This window comes from Mustela erminea, chromosome 2 (assembly GCF_009829155.1).
Source record: "Mustela erminea isolate mMusErm1 chromosome 2, mMusErm1.Pri, whole genome shotgun sequence".
Lineage (NCBI taxonomy): Eukaryota > Metazoa > Chordata > Mammalia > Carnivora > Mustelidae > Mustela > Mustela erminea.
The window spans coordinates 39,571,604-39,591,726 of record NC_045615.1 but is presented as its reverse complement, the minus strand read 5'-3'; the positions used below and the strand labels follow the sequence as shown (position 1 = coordinate 39,591,726).

The 20,123-nt window shown below is 37.6% G+C and overlaps 1 protein-coding gene across 1 annotated transcript in view; it reads right to left on the bottom strand.

The window, feature by feature from the left end:
• Positions 1-4,241: 4,241 nt before the first annotated feature.
• PDGFC (platelet derived growth factor C) overlaps positions 4,242-20,123 on the bottom strand; it is a 202,797-nt gene continuing 186,915 nt past the window's right edge. The window contains exons 4-6 of the mRNA XM_032332696.1: positions 18,284-18,491; positions 13,108-13,325; positions 4,242-7,030 (exon numbers count right to left, since the gene is read on the bottom strand). Of these exons, the coding sequence (XP_032188587.1) occupies positions 6,914-7,030; positions 13,108-13,325; positions 18,284-18,491 (543 nt within the window). The 3' untranslated portion in view covers positions 4,242-6,913. The remainder of the gene's footprint in view (positions 7,031-13,107; positions 13,326-18,283; positions 18,492-20,123) is intronic.

The following is a 20,123-nucleotide window of genomic DNA, read 5'->3' as shown; positions in this document are numbered from 1 at the left end:
ATATATAATAGTTTTACTAAAACATAGCGTGTATGACCTCTTTAAATAATATGTATCCATTATTGCCAAATAACGTTGCATACCAAACACTCTCAAAATCACGGTGACTTACGAAAGAATCATTCATGTCTTACCCAGGCATTTAGGGGGTTGGCTGGACTCAGCAGGACTCGACTCCATGACACCGATTGGGTTTAAATCTGTACCAGGCACCCTTGGACCAGTGAAGTTTCTGGAGCATGGTCTTCTTGTGGTGATGTCAGGAGTCAAAGAGAAGCAAACCCAGCCATGCCAGCACATTTGAAGCCTTAGCATGTGTCACAGGCACTTTTATCCTGTTGGTTAGAGCAAGACATATGGCAAAGACCAAATTCAAATGGGAAAATATACTCCTACCACCATTAAGCCAAGGTGAAGGTGTCAATATTGAATGTGACTGCAAGGGATGGAACTGAGTCCATGTGTATCACACCGCCATTCATTTATCTGCAAACCTATATGCTTAGTTAGAAATAGCTTGGACTAGGGTGATAGAATTGTAGATGTCTGTTTTTGGTTTTTTTTTTTTTTAATTTTTCTGTTTGTTTGTTTGCTTTTTAATTATTCCTTGTTTGCTTTCTTTTTGGGAGGTTATTTCTAAAATGCTGCAGTAAATGCATCTGAACTTTTTAAAGATTTATTTGAGAGAGGGAGAGAGAGCTTGGAAGGAGCAGAGGCAGAGGGAGAGGGAGAGAAAGAATTCTGAGCAGACCCCCCCACCTGAGTGCAGAGCCTGACCTGGGGGCTTCATCTCATGACTCTGAGATCATGACCTGAGCAGAAATCAAGAGTCAACACAGAACCGACTGAGCCACCGAGGTGCCCCAGCATCTATAATTAAAACAAAACAAAACAAAACAAAATAGCTTTATTGAGATGTAATTCAGATGACAAATAAAAAAAAAAACTACTTTTCAAAACATAGAATTCAGTGATTTTTAGATAATCCCACAACTATCACCGCTGTCTAATTTCAGAATCTTTTTATCACTCCTAAAAGAAACCCGGAGTCCATTTGTAGTCACTGCCAGTTTATCCCCCTCTTCCAGCCCCTGAAAAATACAAATACGCTATCCTTCTCTAAGGATTTTCTATTCTGAATGTTTCATATAAATGGAATTATATACTATGTAGCCTTTTGTGAACCGCTTCCTTTACTTAGCATTGTTTTCTAGGGTTCACCCATACTATAACAAGTGTCAGTACTTTATTCCATTTTATTGCCTAATACTATTCAATTGTATGAATATAGCACACATCTTAGTTGGTGATTTCTATTTTTTGACTATTTTGAAAAATATTCTTATGTCCTTTTGTGTGCAGGATTTTCAGTTTTCTTGAGTATATGCCTAGGAGTAAAATACTGATTCCTGTGTTAATTCTATGTTTACCCCTTTAAAGACCTGTATAACTGTTTTCCTGCATGGCAAGTTTCTAATTTTTCTACATTTTCACCAACATTGATTATTGGTATCTTTTTCATTCTAGATGTCCTGGTAGCTGTATTTCATTGTGATTTTGATTTGCATTTCCCTAATGACGAATGACCTTGGCTATCTTTTTATGTGTTTATTGGCGATTTGTATGCTTTTCTTTTCTTTCTTATTTTTTTAGGAATGTGTATTCAAGTCCTTTGGTCATTTTTCCATTGAATTTTCTTTTTATTGTTGTTGTAAGAGTTTGTTTGCATATTCTAGAGAAAGACTCTAGCCAAATATATGAATTGCAAACATTTTCTCTTAATATGCAGGTAATCTTTTATTTTTATTGTGTCCTTTGAAGCACAAAAGTTTTAATTTTGATGATGTTCACTTCATTTTTTTCTTTTTTGGCTTGTGCTTTTGGTGTCATATCTGAGAAAAGACTGCCTAAACTAAAGCCATCAACATTTTTTTCTGTATATCTGAGTTTCATAGTTTTGTCTCTGACATTTAGATCTTTGATTCATTGAGCTAATTTTTTGTATATGGTGTGAGATACCAAATTCATTATTTTACATGTCGATCTCCAGTTGTCCTGGCACATTTGTTGAAAATACTCTTTCACCATTGCATTCTCTTGATATCCTTGTCAAAATCAATTAACTACTAATGTGAAGGTTTGTTTCTTGATTCTCAATTCCATTCCATTGCTCCGTAAATCTAAACTTAACTACATTTATCACAACATTCCTATAGCTTTGCAGTAAATTTTGAAATCAGGAAGTGTGAGTCCTCCAACTATGTTGTTTTTCCAGATTTTTTCACTATTTTGAGTGCCTTGAGCTTCCAAATGAATTTTAGGATCTGATTTCCAATTTCTGTAAAAAAGGTGGTTGGGATTGCATATGTAAATTTTAAAAAATGATAGTTATTAATCTTAAAATAAACTTCCTGCCAAAGTACTAGATTTCTTCCTTAAACTAACCTAGATGTATAGTGAGTAAGACTCACTGTAAGGGACTTGGCAGTTTTGAAAGAAATTGGATTTGGGGTAGGTGGCTGTGCCAATTGCTTTCTGAGGTAGAGTACAAAAGCATGTAATTAACCTTTTGACAGAGAGGAGAGGGAGTTATTGAAATAGGTAAGTGCAGGAACAGTATTTCAAAAAGAGAACACAGCCTGTGCTAGCAAATGCAGAGATATTGGCATTTACGGGAAACTGTGAGTATTCGCTAGAATTGTACAAGGGGTTTGATGATGCAAAATGAGTCAAAGGAGGTAAATGAGGTAGACTATGAATCATCAATTGCTGATGTCTGTATTTCACATCCTAAAGACTTTTAAATTCTGACTCACAAAAATTAATCATACTATAGGATGTCTCCAAAATATGAATAATACATAAATGAATTATTAAATGTCCTTAACTTGAATAGAAGTGATAACTGAGATACGGTTGGTAGAAAACTCATTAACTGGAAAACCAAACATGTAGTTTCAAGGAAAATCATTATGTCACTTCAAGAGATAAAGGATGTTCTTGTCTGCCTGCTGTAATCATGGGGACAAGTGCCCCAACAAAACCAGTAGACTGGATTGATTACAATAAAATATACCAAACTCCTATGTACTAATTCTTTCATCTGTAAGCGATATTTAGAATCTTGAGGGTCTCGATATCATATTCACTGCTATATCTAAAAAAATAAAAAAAGGAAAAAAATCATTTGTTCATTAGACCAGGTGTCTGAGAAACCAAGAGGAGGGCAGGTTAATTATAGTCAATAAGATAATATGTATAATTGCAATATTCCTGGAGCATAGGGGAAATGGCTTAATTCCAGTGGGAGTCAAGGAAAAAAAGCTTTGTTGAGGAGTGGCATTTGAGCTGAGATTTGAGAAGAAGCTAACAAGACAGGCAAGTACAGGAACAATGAAAAGCACAGTGTGAGCCAGCACTGAGATGCGGGCAAGTATTGATACTGTCATGAAACTGTTAGGTGTATTCATTCACTGGAGCTGTATGTTAGGCTTGATGGTGCAAAATGAGTAGAAACAATGAGATTATAATAAATTCTGAGTGCCATGCAAAGAATTACAATTTAATCTCACAGAGTTCAGTTGTAAATTTCCACCCCAGTGATATAATCAGATTTGTTGGAAAGTGCCCCCCCCACCCCCATTCGTGGTGTGAAGGGGGGATCAGAAGGGAGTGAGACCAGGGGCCAGACAACTGGAGAAAGGAGAGTGAGCAGCAGAATGGCACTGAGCCACGCAGCTCTAGATCGGGGCAGACGCGGCAGAAATCAAACAAAGCAGATTTTTGGAAAGGTAAAGCCAGTGGGACTTGATTGATTACGTATGAAGCATGAAGGAAAAATAAGATGTAATGCAAGAGATTGATTATATTTTCGGGTTTTTTACTTCTTATGAATGTAAAGGATAGTGATTTTTTATAACTTGAAATGCATGTACAATATATAATTAAAATAGATTAAAATGTCAGAATCTTCTTGGAAATAAGGATATTTCATTATATTGAATACATGATGTTAAGTGCAACTTGTATTTTTTGCCTTTCCTTAGACCAAATCACAAGCTTAAGTAAATGCCCTGGAGAGAGGGAGGCACTGAGAAGAACAAAATCAAGCCAGGGTATTTTCCCAGTATAAATTTTCATTCCTTTGCCATTTGCACCTTTCCAAAGTGCATACCCCTACTGCTCGATGAGAAAGGGAATGAGACATAGAAAATGAAAACTAGACATGAAAGCCTGCCTTGTGCCAATTAAGGTTTGGTCTTTATTTCAAAAACCACAGGGTGGCAAAACAGTCCATCACAAGGGACAAAGGGCACAAATCAAAGATATCACATAGAACACAGTGGTGGTCAATATGGACAATATTTTTTGGGGATTCTGAAAACTATGGTCACCTGTGCCATTAAAACCTGGGCTGACTTTTTTTTTTATTTCAAGTCAAATATAGAAGGTCTACGTGTGAATAAGCATGAAGCTGTGAGCCCTCACCCTCTTCCTGCTCACTGGCGCCAGCATGTGGGGCTACCTTCACAAAGCAATTTGTTTTGGCTTTTCACTAAGTAAGCGAAAAATAAATACTCAAAAAGAAGAGGGAAAGGGGTTCCGTTCAGTGGCTGGAGGCGCCGCATCACGCAGTTACACGGGTCATTTACGGCCAGATTTAGTAGAGTCTCTGCTATGCTAATGCGAGTTGTAAACCACCAAGAGGGAGACACCCTGCGCTGGGTTTTCAGCGGAGCTCAATGAAGCTACGTCCAGTACGCCTCTCCGGGGCTGGGACAGAACCATGCAAAGGTGAGTCAGTAAGACGGCATGTGCATACGTATTTATTTGTTCCCCAGGTGGCTGGGCATAGGGTAGGACGGCTGGGTGGGAAAATGCCCAGAAAGGGAACTGCCCAGACCTAGAGGAGGAGTCTGAAGACAGCAGGGCTCTGGGCGCCAGCCTTCTGGGCCAGGCAGAAAGGCAGAGGTTAACACACAAGCCTGGAATGGAAATCCGCCCTGAAGGTGAGCAGCCACACCCTTGAAGCGGGCTGTGGAGGTACCTTTAGTCTGTGTGTCCCATCCATTCATGCTCATCCCACTTAATATCGACCACTGAAAATGAAGATGGGGGGAACTTACAAGATTTTTGTTTGTTTGTTTGTTTCATACTGCCGTATAATCGATTGCTAAGCATTTCATAAAATCACATGAAACTTGCAAGTCAGGTGCAATTTAATTTACCAGATACCAGTGAGAAAAAGAAAACCGCTCCGAAACACCGGAGACAAGAGACAGGGAAACTTGGGCGCTTTTCTACCTGTTTTTAGAACTGACACAGACCCTTGCATGATGGAAATCACGGTTAACATGAAACTCGATCTCTTTCATGGTCTTGGAGCTCAAGAGACAAATCTTGGGCGCTCATGCCTGCGCATGCGCACACATACACACACGCTCTGTTTCTCCCCAAAATAGCCACATTTTTTTTTTATTTGGTGATTCAATACATTTTTAATTCAAATAGTCACTGCATAACCTAGGCACAATATTAAGCATTGTACAAGCGAAGTATTTTACTGATTTTCATTTCAGTTGCCAGAGAGTACAATAAGTGAATGGGTTAAAGGATATACTTCTGTACATAAAAATATCCATGTATTTATACAAGGGTATGGAGCAGAGTTTAAAGATAATAAAACCAGACCATCACAATAAATAGGATGTGTTCCTACAGGACAGCAGGGTATGCTTTATCAGTGAGCTGTCCAGTCTCTTTTCAAGGTGCTTTTTTTCTTCTGAGCTAGGCTCACACTTCCCAAAGGAAGGGCTAGGGTTTACTCACGACTGTATCTGAATGCCTATGTTTGTATGTTGCTTTTTATTTGCATTTCCAATAACAGGGGTAGAAGATATGATCATTTATTTTCAAAAAGTCTTTGTGACTTATCGAATTCTATTGATTTCCCACTTCAGCATTTTAAAATGCAGATTAATCTAAGCTCTAGCACCGTATGAGAATGAAATACATGTATTTTTGTCAGAGCAACAATATTTTATATCATCTTTGCTCCTCTGGCTATAACAATTCTGTTTAGAAAAATTTACCACGCTAAAAATAGTTGATCTAGGTTGTCATAAAAAAGAATATTAAATACCTTTGGTAAAAATAGATATATTTAACAAGATTAGAAAAGCAAACAGTTATAATGTCAAAAGGAGAATATAAAAATGTACACAATAAAACAAATAAACCAACTTATAGATAAAGTGAAGATAAGGCCACTCTTCTTTTCAGGTTTGTCTCTTCCAAACCATGAATGTAGTTCTCTTCTTCTAAATGGTAGCAATTTTAGTAAGAAATATGGAAAATCCAGTCTTTCCTATCAGCACGACACAAGTTTGATTCATAGCAACAGAGTTCTTTTTTAAGAACCACGTTTGTAGAACATAGAGCACTCTGGTTTATATATGTGGATCTAAGGAAACAATTCCAGGTTTCTGCAATTTGAGGCCCAGAACACGGAGCTTGAGAGTTAAGCAAGGCAACAGAATCAGCCACTCCTGTGTGCACAGTTCTTTCCTGTACTGACATTAGCCTAAACCATGGGGAGATAGCTGATAAACAACACAGCTAGCTGAGTAAGGACATGGCAACTTTATAACGAGCTAGTGATGGACAACATTTCATTTTGTTTCTGCGACCAAAGACCTTTTCTCCTGTCTTTCGGGCCTCCTCTCAACAGAGCTGTTGCACAACTTCCAATTTCGTTTGGTGTCTCCTCTTTTGGAACACTCCGTAAATCCTGAAGATGAAAGGTCCCTGAAGCAAACAACTGAGATTATGGTTGGGAGATAATGCACAAGTTCTAGAACAGATGAGCCACGGAGCTGCACTGCTCTGGGAGAGGCTGCACCGGCAGACGCGGTTATCCTCCTGTGTGCCCTCTGCACACACAGTCACACTCCTCGTGGTGCTCCAGGGCCACGTCTGTGAGAGATTTATGCAATCCCCGCACACCACTCTTTGGTCTCAACTGAAGGACCTGAAAGGGAACAACGGAGAAGCCATCTATAAAATCAGCCAACGTCTGTGACTTCGGATTTCATGGGCAAGTAACATATCAGGAAAGCATCTTGGGACCCAACGAGGACTTGGACAAAATTTTGAATTTCCTAGTGAAGGCATCATGAACACGCTCCCCGACCCCTCAGAGAGATCCTAAATGATCAGCATGCTTTTAAAAAAGAAAGGCCCTTTTAATACCAGCCACTCGGAAGGACAGAGAACAGTCCTTAGGTTCAAAGTCTTACTGTGTGCTCTTTAGTTTACCCCCTGGACAATACTGCAGAGAATGTCACCTTGATTAAGTATTTGAAAACCACGACTGCCCAGTCTTTTTCCTGCTTGTTGGTTTCTTTCACTCATTCCTTTTTTCACACATGTAACAAATATTTATATTCCAAGCGATACAAATACTACCATACCACGGAAGGAAACACGATCAGCTACAGCTGAGTTTGCTCCATTATGCCACTCATTAATTTTCTTGGCTACACTTCAAGTCCTCTATAAACTTGATGTGACGGATTAGATGTACTTCATAGGCATCAGCCTCCGTCCCAGCTAACTTTGGGCAGCTGGATCCTACTGCCCACTGTAGGGAAGGCTGAGCTTTAATAACAATGATGCCTCTATTAAATGAAGTTAATGTGCAGTCTGGCTTTTTAATAAAAACATAAAGTAGACTCCGATACTAAAGATATTTCTTTTTAACACTGTGGCAGGAGGACACAGCTACGGATTCTATAAAAGATTATCTGAAGTATTTGCTAAGAACTACCTATTCAATATGTGTTTGTGCTTCTTAGAATAGAAACAATAACATTTCGGGAATTGTGTTTGTTCAGATTATGAACGAAGACCAGAGCACATAATAGTACGAGGTGGTCTAATTGCTCTGCTCTCTGGGCAGGACAAAGATAACTTCATAGAGCACCTTCTAAAGGATACCCTTCTCGGAAATATTCGTTAATCCACAAGTCAAGTCTTATGACTGTTCCATTTGAAGATTTAAAAGAGAAAAGTAGAGAATGTATACCGCATTTAGAGTATGTGGTCATATCAAAGGTTAATCAGCTAACATTTTTTGAATGCTTACTGGGTACCAGGCACTGTAATAATGTTTTTACATACTTTAACTCACAAGAATTCTGTGAAGTAATTTAGAATTATTACTCCTATTTTACACATGAGTGAACAGAAGCTTTAGAGAGAATAGGGACATAACCAGTATTTGCACTTGGGCCAAAGATGAATTATTAAAGTTACAGTGATAGATAATAACTTTATAAAAACTCAGACTATATTATTAGCCATATGTTCTACTTCTTTAGTAACTTTCTTCCTAGAGAGCTAAACTGCAAAGTCTTGGGCTAACTGTGAGAAACAGGAAACTTTTAAAGCAGATTTTCTGTTACACTCACAATTCTACAACAAAAATTACTAAGACTGTATTATCTTAGGATGAAACTATGAATCCCATCTTAGGTGTCAGTACCTGACTTACTGTTTTGAACAACCTGAGGCATCAAAACTAACTAGTCTTTAGATACTGGTGTTATCCCTTTTCAAACTTCTGTTAGAAATTGTTTCTGAAATGAGGCTGAGTGCAGAAAAACTGCAATATTGGCCTAGTCAACGGCTTTAATTCCTATTCCCACTTGTATACATTTTCCTAGTTAGTAGGGGAGAAAATGACTATAAAAGGTAAGGGTTAGAGAAGCTACCATATACAGTCCTAACAGGCAGCCATGCCAGGCTATGATTCTACAATTGTCCTCTCCTACAGAAATACTTACGTCAGGATGCAATCACCCAATAAAAGCACCCCAACCTCAGCCTTCATCCACTGATCTTTGTGGAATTTACAAATAGCAGAAGAATCTCAGAATGTTCTAGTGATACTAAATCTTAGATGAGACATTCTAATACATGGGAGGGGGCTTAATTAGGGCTTTCCTTCTTAATTTCTTTCCAAAATTTTGTTTTGATTTGGGAAGAGAAAGACAGATTTGGAAAATGACCAACAGGTCCCAGATCATGTGAAAGTAGACAGTTTTCAGGATATAGTTTATGATTCCATAAAACAAAGAAGCCGGAAGCACATTTCACTCAACTTTGAAAGAGAAGTACAATAAAATTTTTACAAACCCATTAAAAAAAATAATCCAGGGAAAAACTAAAATCAGGGATGGAAGAGATTAGATAAAGTATAGAAAGAACCATCAAGAAATAGATCAACATGTACCACTGCCTACACTGCGCAAAGTGCCATTAAATTTGGGGTGTGACAGAACTTTGGGAGATGGGCCTCACTACTAGAGAAAGGTCACTGAGATATATATTTTTTACCCAAAACAAATCCATGCAAGAAAAGTAAGACAATACGGGGAATGAAGATGAACATGTATTAACAGCTTGAAATGTACCAGACCTAGTTCTAAGTGTTTTGTCAGCTCTCTGAACCCTCACAAAAGGATATGAGGGTTAGGTGTTCACTTGAAACACAAAGGTATGGGAGGCACAGGAGATAAAGTCATTTGCCCAAGGTTAAACAGCTGGATGTCTGGCTTTGGAGTCTGTTTTTTTAAGCACTAAACCATAATGTGATCTTTGCTTCTTAGTTCTCAATTTGGTAAAAAAATAAAAATAAACAATAATTATGAACTAGCAACAATTGTCTCATTGAGCGATCTCTCAAGTTCTACACAGGCACAGAAGGTGGACTGGCAGGAAAGTAGGAAATGTTTCAAGGAAGAGGTAACACCTAAGTTCATTTATATGTAAAGTCTTGCTTTCTGAAATATCCTATTTGGGAGACAGAAAAATCATTAAGGAAATCGGGGTGGGGGGAACGGTTTCCAATAAACAGTGTCTGGTAATCAATATAAAAGCAGTAAGAATCTTGTCAACAGTAAGATTATCCTATAATATCAAAACATGTAACAAGAATATCATCCTATATATTATGAACCTTTTAATTTTCTAGACTTATTTTCGGTACGTGGTCGAACCCACTGAAAATGGTAAAGGAACCAAAACAATAACTATAATATCTGTAGTGACACAAGGAATCTAATTCAGCTTAATAGTTAGGGAAGCTGGTATAATAGAGATAGATGAAGCAGAGAAAAATTAGAGTGTCTAAACTCTGTCTTTGCTTTTGTGTTCTCCCTGAGGTAGAATAATCATTAAACTGAAAACTGGAACAACAGTCATCAAAAAGAACTAGGGCCCCAAACAGGCTTCACTTTAAATGAGTTTAGTCTTTAGATCCACATTAATGGTACTCAGTGACTTAATGATTTTAGAACTATTTGAAATAATGTTTAAAAGAATTTCATTTATTTTTTAAGAGTTTATTTATTTATTTGACAGAGAGAGAGAGAGAGAAAGCCCACCAGAAAGCACAAGTTGAGGGACAGGAGAGAGGCAGAAGGAGAAGCAGATTCCCCACTGAGGAGTAGGGAGACTGACAAGGGACTTGATCTCTGAAATCACGACCTGAGCCTATGGCAGACACTTAACTGCCTGAGCTACTCAGGTACCCCCCCAAATTTTCATTTATTTAGGAGCAGTAGTACTAAACTCAGAACTTACCTCCAAAACATCAGACTGAGAAAAATCTAGGCTCAGAAATGATCAATTACACCAAATAGATAAAAGCCCTTTTCTTTTTCATAAGGTAATTTGTTAATAAAAACCTATCACAGAAAAATTAATGATTCCTACAAAGCATTATAAAAAATTAAGACATGATTGTTACTGGAGGTATTTGTGAGAAATGTGGAGTATAGTATTTCCCCACACACATGCATTAGAGATATCTGTGGGAAACTTGTCTTAGGTGGTCACACAATTAGATAACCATCCATACTTGTCTGTGTGTACGTACAGATAATGCATATATAACCGTCCCACCCAAAGACTACAGAATAAGGAATGATGTCATTCTGGAAGAGGGCCAGGGAGTTTCACAAGCACGGCCCACAGTCTTTCCTCCCAAGAGTTTTATCTGAGCCACTAAACAGATGCCACACATTCTGTGGCAACTTTCTTAACAACCCTAAAACCAATGTTATTTGAAATGAAATCTGTAAGTAGAGGACAGATGACGATCCACTTGACTTGAGGACTGAGTGAGCTGACCAAAAACATGATGTAGGCTCGGCATCTGATAAGCTGGTTTAAAAAAGCTACTCTGACTAGTCTGGGTTTTATAGCTCTAAGATAGTGACTATAAATCAAATGTTGCTGGCTACCTCCGGGTCCCGGGATACACTGTAGTTAATGGTGATATGTTTCAGAAAGTCCACAACTAGACAATTTTAGGTGAGGAAAGTTCACTCTCATTTAATTTCTGTTCTCATCACAGCCTTTCTAGTCACCAATCAGTTCTAATGCCTGCCTCGATTTTAAGGCATTTTATTGAGTCTGTTTGGAATTGCCATATTAGGGGTTTTTCCTTGATTCTCAGATTCCGGGTTCATAGAGCAGCAGCAAGGCGGGCTTCTGAGCACAGCCTGGCTGGAGCAACCTGAGCCACCAAGCTCATGATCATCGCCTTCCTGAAAGGGGAGAAGAGACCGTTCCCAGCACAGGGTCTTTAGAAGCATGGAATGCAGAAATGAAAGCAGGACATGAGTACTGGTGGTAAACAGTCCTTTTTTTTTTTTTTTTTAATCACAGACTGCCAGTTTAGGATGTGACTTTCCAAAAATGGCAATTGACTGATTGTCAGGGAATAATACAGCTGGGAAAAACCTAAGAGGTTATCGTATCTTACATTTATTTGAACAGAGGTTAAGTATCCTGCTGATGGTTACAAGTTAATGGTAGATCTAGGATGGAAACAGTGTTCCTTGACGATTGGGATCCAGTGCTTCTGTCCCTATTTATCAGCTGCCAGTGCAATACTGGTGAAAGGTGGGGGGTGAGGGGTTCCAGCCCTGCTGTGTAAAGTGCACTTTAGGACCCCGGGCAGCTTTAGTTTAGCTAACAGATAAGGGTTTTATTGATGTCCTTATGCACATGAAAAATGATTTTATTAAGCAGATATTTATGTTGTATTACTCTTTGGGTTAGTGGAAAAAAATACAAAGTAATGAGATAAAGTTATACCGAAGTGAAGTCAGAAGGGCCGATTTCACTGTGGTATAATGTAAACGTTTTGTGCAAATTAAGGTTACCTCTATAATTCCAGTGTCTTGGGATCAAGCCCCACTTCAGGCTCCCTGCTCAGAGGGGAGTCTGCTTCCCCCCTCTCCCTCTGCCTGCTGCTCTGCCTACTTGTGCTCTTTCTCTCTGTCAACTAAATAACCAAAATATTTAAAACAAACAAACAAAAATCTAAGGTTGCTTCATCAAGAATGTTTCCTTCCTGATGTACAACGCTACACAATGTTGCTGGAGAAAGGGTGGGCATGGCACTAACAAAAATTTGGAGTAAGTTCTAAGGTTCCCAAGGCTCTCATAAACAATCATTACTAACATTTAGTATTTACATTTTCCTTATTCCACAGAATAGAGATGAAAGAAATCCATAAAAGGCTTAACATGCTATTTGGGGCAACACGAATAATAGGAAGAATGGTATAACTGTGAATATGTCGTCTTGGGATTTGTGTTCCTGTATTGCCCCAAGTGGAAAAATAAGTATCAAAGATCTCCTTTCTCCAACAGAGACAAATGTGTCTTTTAAAATATTTTCCCTTCATATTTTGAAATGTGTAAAGCTAAAAATTTCACTCATTTTTCCCCCCTGCAAACACATTTACTCTTTTTTGTATGACAGATGAAAACGTCACTGACCACCCATGTCATACAATCAGAGGACAAGCTTGCTAAATCCTCAATGCCCGGGTTTTTGAGTTCAAGGTCCTGATTTAAAAAAAAAAAAAAAAAGAAAGAAAACATGAACTATTTTGCCAACTTTATTTGTTCTTTTTCCATGAAGGCTACGCCTTTCTCCTAAACAAAAATTCATTTCAGATACACAACTTTGTCATCTTTTTTTTTTTTTTAAGGTGCAAAGGAACCCGAGAAAAAGGGTATACCTACCTCGTGATATTTTTTCGTGACTTTGCTTGGGACACATTGACACTCCTTGCAATTGTGGGGACAGCAGGCACAGTTCCCACCACAGCGTTTAACCAGGAGACAACCTGGCCAGAAAATGCTGTCGGTTCTCTTTAGCTCTTCCCTTATGGACACTGAGAAGTTACGCGGTGTGCAGCTGTAGAGTCGTACCTCCTCCTTTAGCAGGTTCAGGTCCACCACTACATGGCATAAAAGAAAGCAAAGAAAAATAACATGGTTATGCCCTGAGCCTGAATCTATTTCATCAAGATCTTTCCATAGAGAAATATGTTTCACCGACACTACGCCCAACAAAGCCCCTTCTAACTTTGATGAGGTTTTGGGGCTCTGCCGCTCGCAACTTGGACTTTTCATTTTATAGTCAACAAAGGTTCATTATGCCGTACTGTCCATTAAAGAGGTGCCATTGTGCAGTGTTAAGAACAGAGCCAACAAAACAGTTGAGAGCTATAAATAGGAAACTTTACACAGAAAAAGAGCGCTACACCTTTTAACCCTCATAAAAAAATAAACAAGGAGAGCATTGGAAGGGAAGAGTAGAATGTAAAATGATGAATGCTTGGATTAGAAAACAAATGCAATTTTTAAAAAGGATTAGAAGCTCAGGCAATTAATGAAGAACAACTTACAGAAACCTACTGCCAGGACTTTATATAATTTTCCTGGCAATGAGACTCAGAAAATGCAAAAAGGGCATGAAGGAAATGAATTTTTGAGGACAGCTGAGTAGACCATGAATGAAAAAAATGATACACTTTAAACGGACTGAGGTTGCTGAAGACCTGCTTCTGGTGCCCTGAGTAATTCAGAACATTTGAAATTCAGTTTAACTAGGTGCCTTCAGATTTCTATTCTCCTTCTAAAGGATGGAAAAGATAGTCTACTTTATAATGATTCTCTATTTTTTTAGAGAATAGTTGGTTAACTATGTAGTGTTTTATTCTTGAAAAGTATACCTACTTGTGAAGACCAAACAAAAATATTCTTTCATCAGACTGTTGTAGTGAATTCTTAATCATTGCTTTTAACTACAAAATGATACTTGCCTCAGTTAATTTATATCAAAATAGCATTTCATATTTAATATGAATTTATATAAAACACGAATAGTACTTAATTACCATATCCTGTAATTTTAATTACTGCTTTATAACTTTGCCCCTTTTTCCCTAGAAATATTCAAATAATAGCAATTCCAATAAAACTGAAGAGTTTTGGATAACATACATACAATTCATCAAAACTTTTTCTTCAAAAAAGATTTTATTTATTTATTTGACAGACAGAGAGAGATCACAAGTAGGCAGAGAGGCAGACAGGGGGTGGGGGGGGAGCAGGCTCCCCGCTGAGCAGAGAGCCTGATGTGGGGCTTCATCCCAGGACCTGAGATCATGACCACCCAAGACGAAGGCAGAGGCTTAACCCACTGAGCCACCCAGGCGCCACCCCAAAAGGAAGATTTTATTAAAATTTGAAATATTATCTAATAGAATAAATCTGGTTCAATACCTTTTCACTAATATTGGAAACATTATAAATAAGAACTGAAAAAAAAAGAAGCATTTTCTGGCTAAGGATGGCTTTAAGTAATAATAAGCACTATGTACTCCAGTTTTAAAATTTAAGTGTTAATATTTGAAAATAATTTTAAAATGAGAACGTGATTAAGAATCAAATGCTTGTTTTCTTACTGCTTGTTTTACAATTCTACATTTACTTATACTTATACTTATACATTTACTTATATGTGTGATCAAGTTTTTCTAAACTGTCAAAGGAAGCCACTGTATTTTCAAGAAATGTATGGTAAATCATACATATGCAATTGTAAATTATAAGCACAAGTCAGCTATAGGGTTGACTAAAACCTTGGTCAAGTGTAGGGAAATGCTAAAGAAATGTTCATTCCATGGGTTCATTTCAACAACTTATTTAGCTAAAAAATTGCTTCCCAACTCAATAGAAAATCACTGTTTTGAGTATTTAAAGATTTCCCTTTCATCTGAAAAATGATCCTGTGAAAGGAAAGCTTTTAAATATTTAAGAGGAAATGAGTTCATTCTTTTGTGTGCCATAAAAGACCAACTTATCTCTAAAAAAGTAATGAGATAATTGAGTTAAATGATGTCACATATTTCACCTGATTTCATTTGGCTGAACTAATAGTATATGTACATACTGCTCTTTCATTGTTAAAGCTATTTGTGAGTTTATCTGAATCTTTTCTCTAGAAGTTACTCTCTGGGCAAGAAGGGTTTAGAAAGTCAAAAACACACATACAATACAAAAGCCAGTTGCCAAAATTTTCAATGCTTATTTAAGATTTATACCTCTTTAGAATGTGAACGAAGCTCTCCGCTTTCAAAGGATATTCATCTACCTCAGTTTTAAACACACTATTTCATGAACTAGAAAATGAGACTGTATATGTTCACTTTAAAATGTTTACTTAACCACAATAAAAGGTTAGATAGATTTCCCCAGTGAACTGAGTTATGATACCTGCTACAATGTGAAAATTTAAACACACTTGCAACTTAGCTTCCACTCATTTATCATGTTTGACACAACAGTCAAAAGCCCTTTTTAAGTACTGGGTAAGCCTGACTTAGAAAATAAGGTCTTTTCTTTTTCTGCAGTAGCAAGGTATGAATGAAACCCCTAAGTCAGAGGAAGAAAAGGAAAGAAACAAAACAAAACAAAATAAAAACACTGAAAAACCCAAACGCAGTACATACTGCAATTAGGGATTTTCAGTCTGGGATATCTTATTTGAAATATAAGCTTCCTACTCCTAAGGCTTCCAGCTCATCTAAGCCTCATTAAAATAAGTCATGTGACTATAATTTGATGTCACAAATTCTCCAAAAATTGTACAGAACTTCTGCATAAGAAAAATGAAAAAAAAAAAAGGTCAAAAAAGAGAAAGAAAGATCATGTCCAACACATATTTTTTTCATAACCTAATTATAGTCTTATGGTGGTTTCCCTGTGTAAAATATCTGAAAAATAAAAATCAATGTTTAGGTTCTTTATTTCTTTTCCGTAACTACTTCCTAAGACAACACATGTATTAGTTTGTCTCTCTAAAGAATGAAGGTTTTGAGTAAGGCACCCTTTGAAGTCGTTTTCCTAATGCAGATTTTCTTGTTCAGGTTCACCAATATTGCAAGTTCTACTAAAAAAGCTAATGCGGACTGAAAAAAAAAATGGGTACATTTTCCTTCGTTAGTTGCTTACTCTTTTAAGATATTCAGCTCAAGGATATTCTATTACTGTAATGCAATCTGAGGGTGGTCTCTGTAAGATGAATGTCGTAACACTGTGATATGTTTATTCTGTGGAAAATCAATTTCGATGTCTAATTAGGAGCTTTTAAACGTTTTACTCCTTGTTCCTTTGTAGAAAGACTCTCGGGAGGGGAGTTGGTTTTGTCTATAGAGATGTTATCCCACACCTGCATTTTAGTTTATGTAGAGTTCCAAAAATATACACTGCTTTTCTCACACTTACTGTATGCTTAAAAAGTGAATAGTTTTGGCAAACTGCAAAGGGCTTCAATTTGGAAAGTGCTAAATGAATATTTGAAAGATCTGGTTCTGTGCTGGATGCTTTTAAATATATGCTAGCCTCTGGCCATATCGTCACTGAGCACCAGGTGGAGAGGTGCAGGGCCTAACGGCATGGCTGGGAGGAAGATTTTTAGACTTGAATTCTGAGATCAGCTGTCAAAAACAAGATCTGAGCTTAGAACCTGGTGTACTCCCTTTGCCTCTTCCAGATCAACATGATTATCTACTTCAAATCTAACAAAGCCTCCATTCACAAGGGTTTCAGCTAGGCTTGCAGATCTTCATTTTCCTGTTCCTAAGTGGGAGGGAAGGGAAGTGTTCATAAGTTATTCATCAAGTTATTCATCAAGATCAAATCTTATAAATATGTAACAGCTTTCAGCATCTGGACAGGATTCGGCTGCCCATGTACTTGAACACCAATTTCAAATATTGCTGAAAGGAAACCACGTCTGTTGGCATAGCAAAATACCGTGGTTGGGCAAGTCTGGACATGACCTGCTGAGATTAAAGCTCTTGATCCAGAAGGGCTGCAACTCTAGCAGGAAAGGGCAGGAATCGGGTTTCTTTCTGACAGGATTTAGAAGAACCAGTCTGGTGCAATCTGCCCTTGTGAATTGCTCAACCTAATTAAACATTGTTCCTTCCATATAAATTCTCCAGACTGTCATTCCATTCTCTAGAGTGACCCTGGGTAGACTGCAATGTTTCTGAGACCCTGAAATGGATTTTTTGAGGGCATTAGAATTAGCCAATTATTTCTATTACTGTTTCATTTGTGCCTGATATGGATACTTTCCAAACTTAATGTTACTGGAAAAATTAGCTAACCTTAGGGAAGACTTGGTTAACGTTATTTCCAATCTCTTGATCACATGGAATTAAACTTCATTATCAACACTTTTACTCTTGGAGGTAGATAGGCTTATAGGGTCAAGTGATCATTTCAGAGGCAAATTTATAGAGAGAACAATTATCATGGTATGGGTACCCTTCGGTCATTCTTTTCTTGTTCTGGATCCTGTCTTGGAAACTCCTAGTTCTATATTATGATGAGCCACTGTTATTTTCCATATTATTTGTAGAAGTCTGTAGGCTTAAGAGATGGAAATTGATATAACCCTGACCATCAGGGACATGGTAGGTGACTATTTTTATTTCTCTCCCTTTTTCTAAGGCCCAAATCTGGTTAGCAGCTAAGGTAATCTCTCTTGAATCTCCAAATCAATATACCCCAAATATTAAATGTGAATAAGCAATGATTCTCACTAAACGTAACAGGGGACTTCATCAAAATGGTATTTTTGAATTAAAGAAATGGCAAAAATTTTCAGCAAAAGTATTCCTTTTAATCTTCTAAACCCCCTGAATTATAATTGCTTCTTTTTGTATGCATCCTTATTTAGTGTGTAAATATGCCCAAATGTTACAACAATGGGCTATTTACACATATCATGGAAGAATTTTAAACTCTACTCCTTAGAAGCTGTGGTAGAAGGATCCGAAACACTAAAATTGCTATGAAAATTAAACGGGGTTGGTTCTAATCCGAAGAGAAAACTTACCTCTGGATTTTCTTCCAAAAACAAACGCCTTGCCAAGAAGTTGCCAGGTTGGCCTATATAGATCTTCCAAGTCCAACTGCCACCTGTCTGGTTCAAGATACCGAATGAGATCTTCCAAGGTACTGAAGGCAGTGACAGCGTTATTAAGCAGATCCAGTGGCAAAGCTGAAGGCGGTAACATGGACGGGCTCACAGCTTCTGTGAATTGCTGAAAGTAAAATGAATCTTACATTAATTGTTTTAAAAATGACAATGTATGGGGCGCCTGGGTGGCTCAGTGGGTTAAAGCCTCTGCCTTTGGCTCAGGTCATGATCCCGGGGTCCCGGGATCAAGCCCCGCACTGGGCTCTCTGCTCAGCAGAGAACCTGCTTCCCCCCTCTCTCTCTGCCTGCTCTCTGCCTATTTGTGATCTCTGTCTGTCAAATAAATAAAAAAAATCTTTTTAAAAAAATGACAATTTATTTCTTCTGGACTTAGGCATGAAGTAAGGTAAACTGAGGCTAAAAATGCAAAGAAACTGAAATTGTATTCAACCCAAATGAGAACTAATTTCTTGTGCAAGTTCATGTAGATGAATTCCAATAGATCTTTGTGCAGTTGGTGAGAAAGACATTAACCTTCATTATCACAAACCATGCCGGATGTGGATATCTGATGCTTAAAGAAAAAGGAAAATGTCTCTATGGTTCAATTAGGGACTTACAGTAGAAATTATAACACCATTTACCCAATTTTTCTTTTGTTTTTCACTTTTTATTTTCCTCCATCTGGAAAATCACCAGGTAGTTATGCAGATGAGTGTCAGACAAATTAAAAATTTAATATAAAGGGGCACCTGGGTGGCTCAGTGGGTTAAGCCGCTGCCTTCGGCTCAGGTCATGATCTCAGAGTCCTGGGATCGAGTCCCGCATCGGGTTCTCTGCTCAGCAGAGAGCCTGCTTCCCTCTCTCTCTCTCTCTGCCTGCCTCTCCATCTACTTGTGATTTCTCTCTGTCAAATAAATAAATAAAATCTTTAAAAAAAAAATTTAATATAAAATAATTAACCCATGAAGAATTAGAACAAAATATAGGCAATAAGCCTTTCACGTTGAAGAAGAACTTGTTAGTCAAGAAGGAGAATACCCAAACCATAAAAAATAACTTTGATACATTTGCCCATACATTTTTTAAAAAACAGGATTAAAAGACAGACACTGGGAGAATGGCCTGAGGAACGACATGACTGTCACAGGACGAGTGTCCAGCATATACACAAACACCCAACAACTCAATAGAGAATGAGCAAATTCCAGACAAGAGGCTTAAGTGGCCAGTCGACATATAAAAGCATGCTAAAATCCATTAGTTATCAGAGAAATGCAAAACAAAGTGAGGTCTTATTTCACATACAAAAAAGGAGATGTTACTATCTCACGTATGTGATAGTGGCAAGGATTTCAAAGAAAAGGACTGCCAAGGATGTGGGCAAATTGGAATTTCTCTATTCTGCCTGCAGAAGTGAGCATATATTGATACAACCAATTCAGTTGATTTAATGGATGTATACAGGATATATAGATAAAAGATTTATATGATCCCTGTCTCTGCAATTCACTTTTGAGGTTTACATACTTTTATTTGTGCACATGGAAATATATGCAATGATATTCATTACAGTGTTGTTTGAAATAGAGAGAAATTCAAAATAATCTAAATGCCAAGGTATAGAGCAAGAAATTAAAATACATAATTTTAAATGGTTAGTCACAAATGGGCAATAATTTCAATGAAAGTTCAATGGCAAACCTGCCCCCACAACCACCAACTTTTAACAAACAGACTAAAGGTAGGGAGTGGT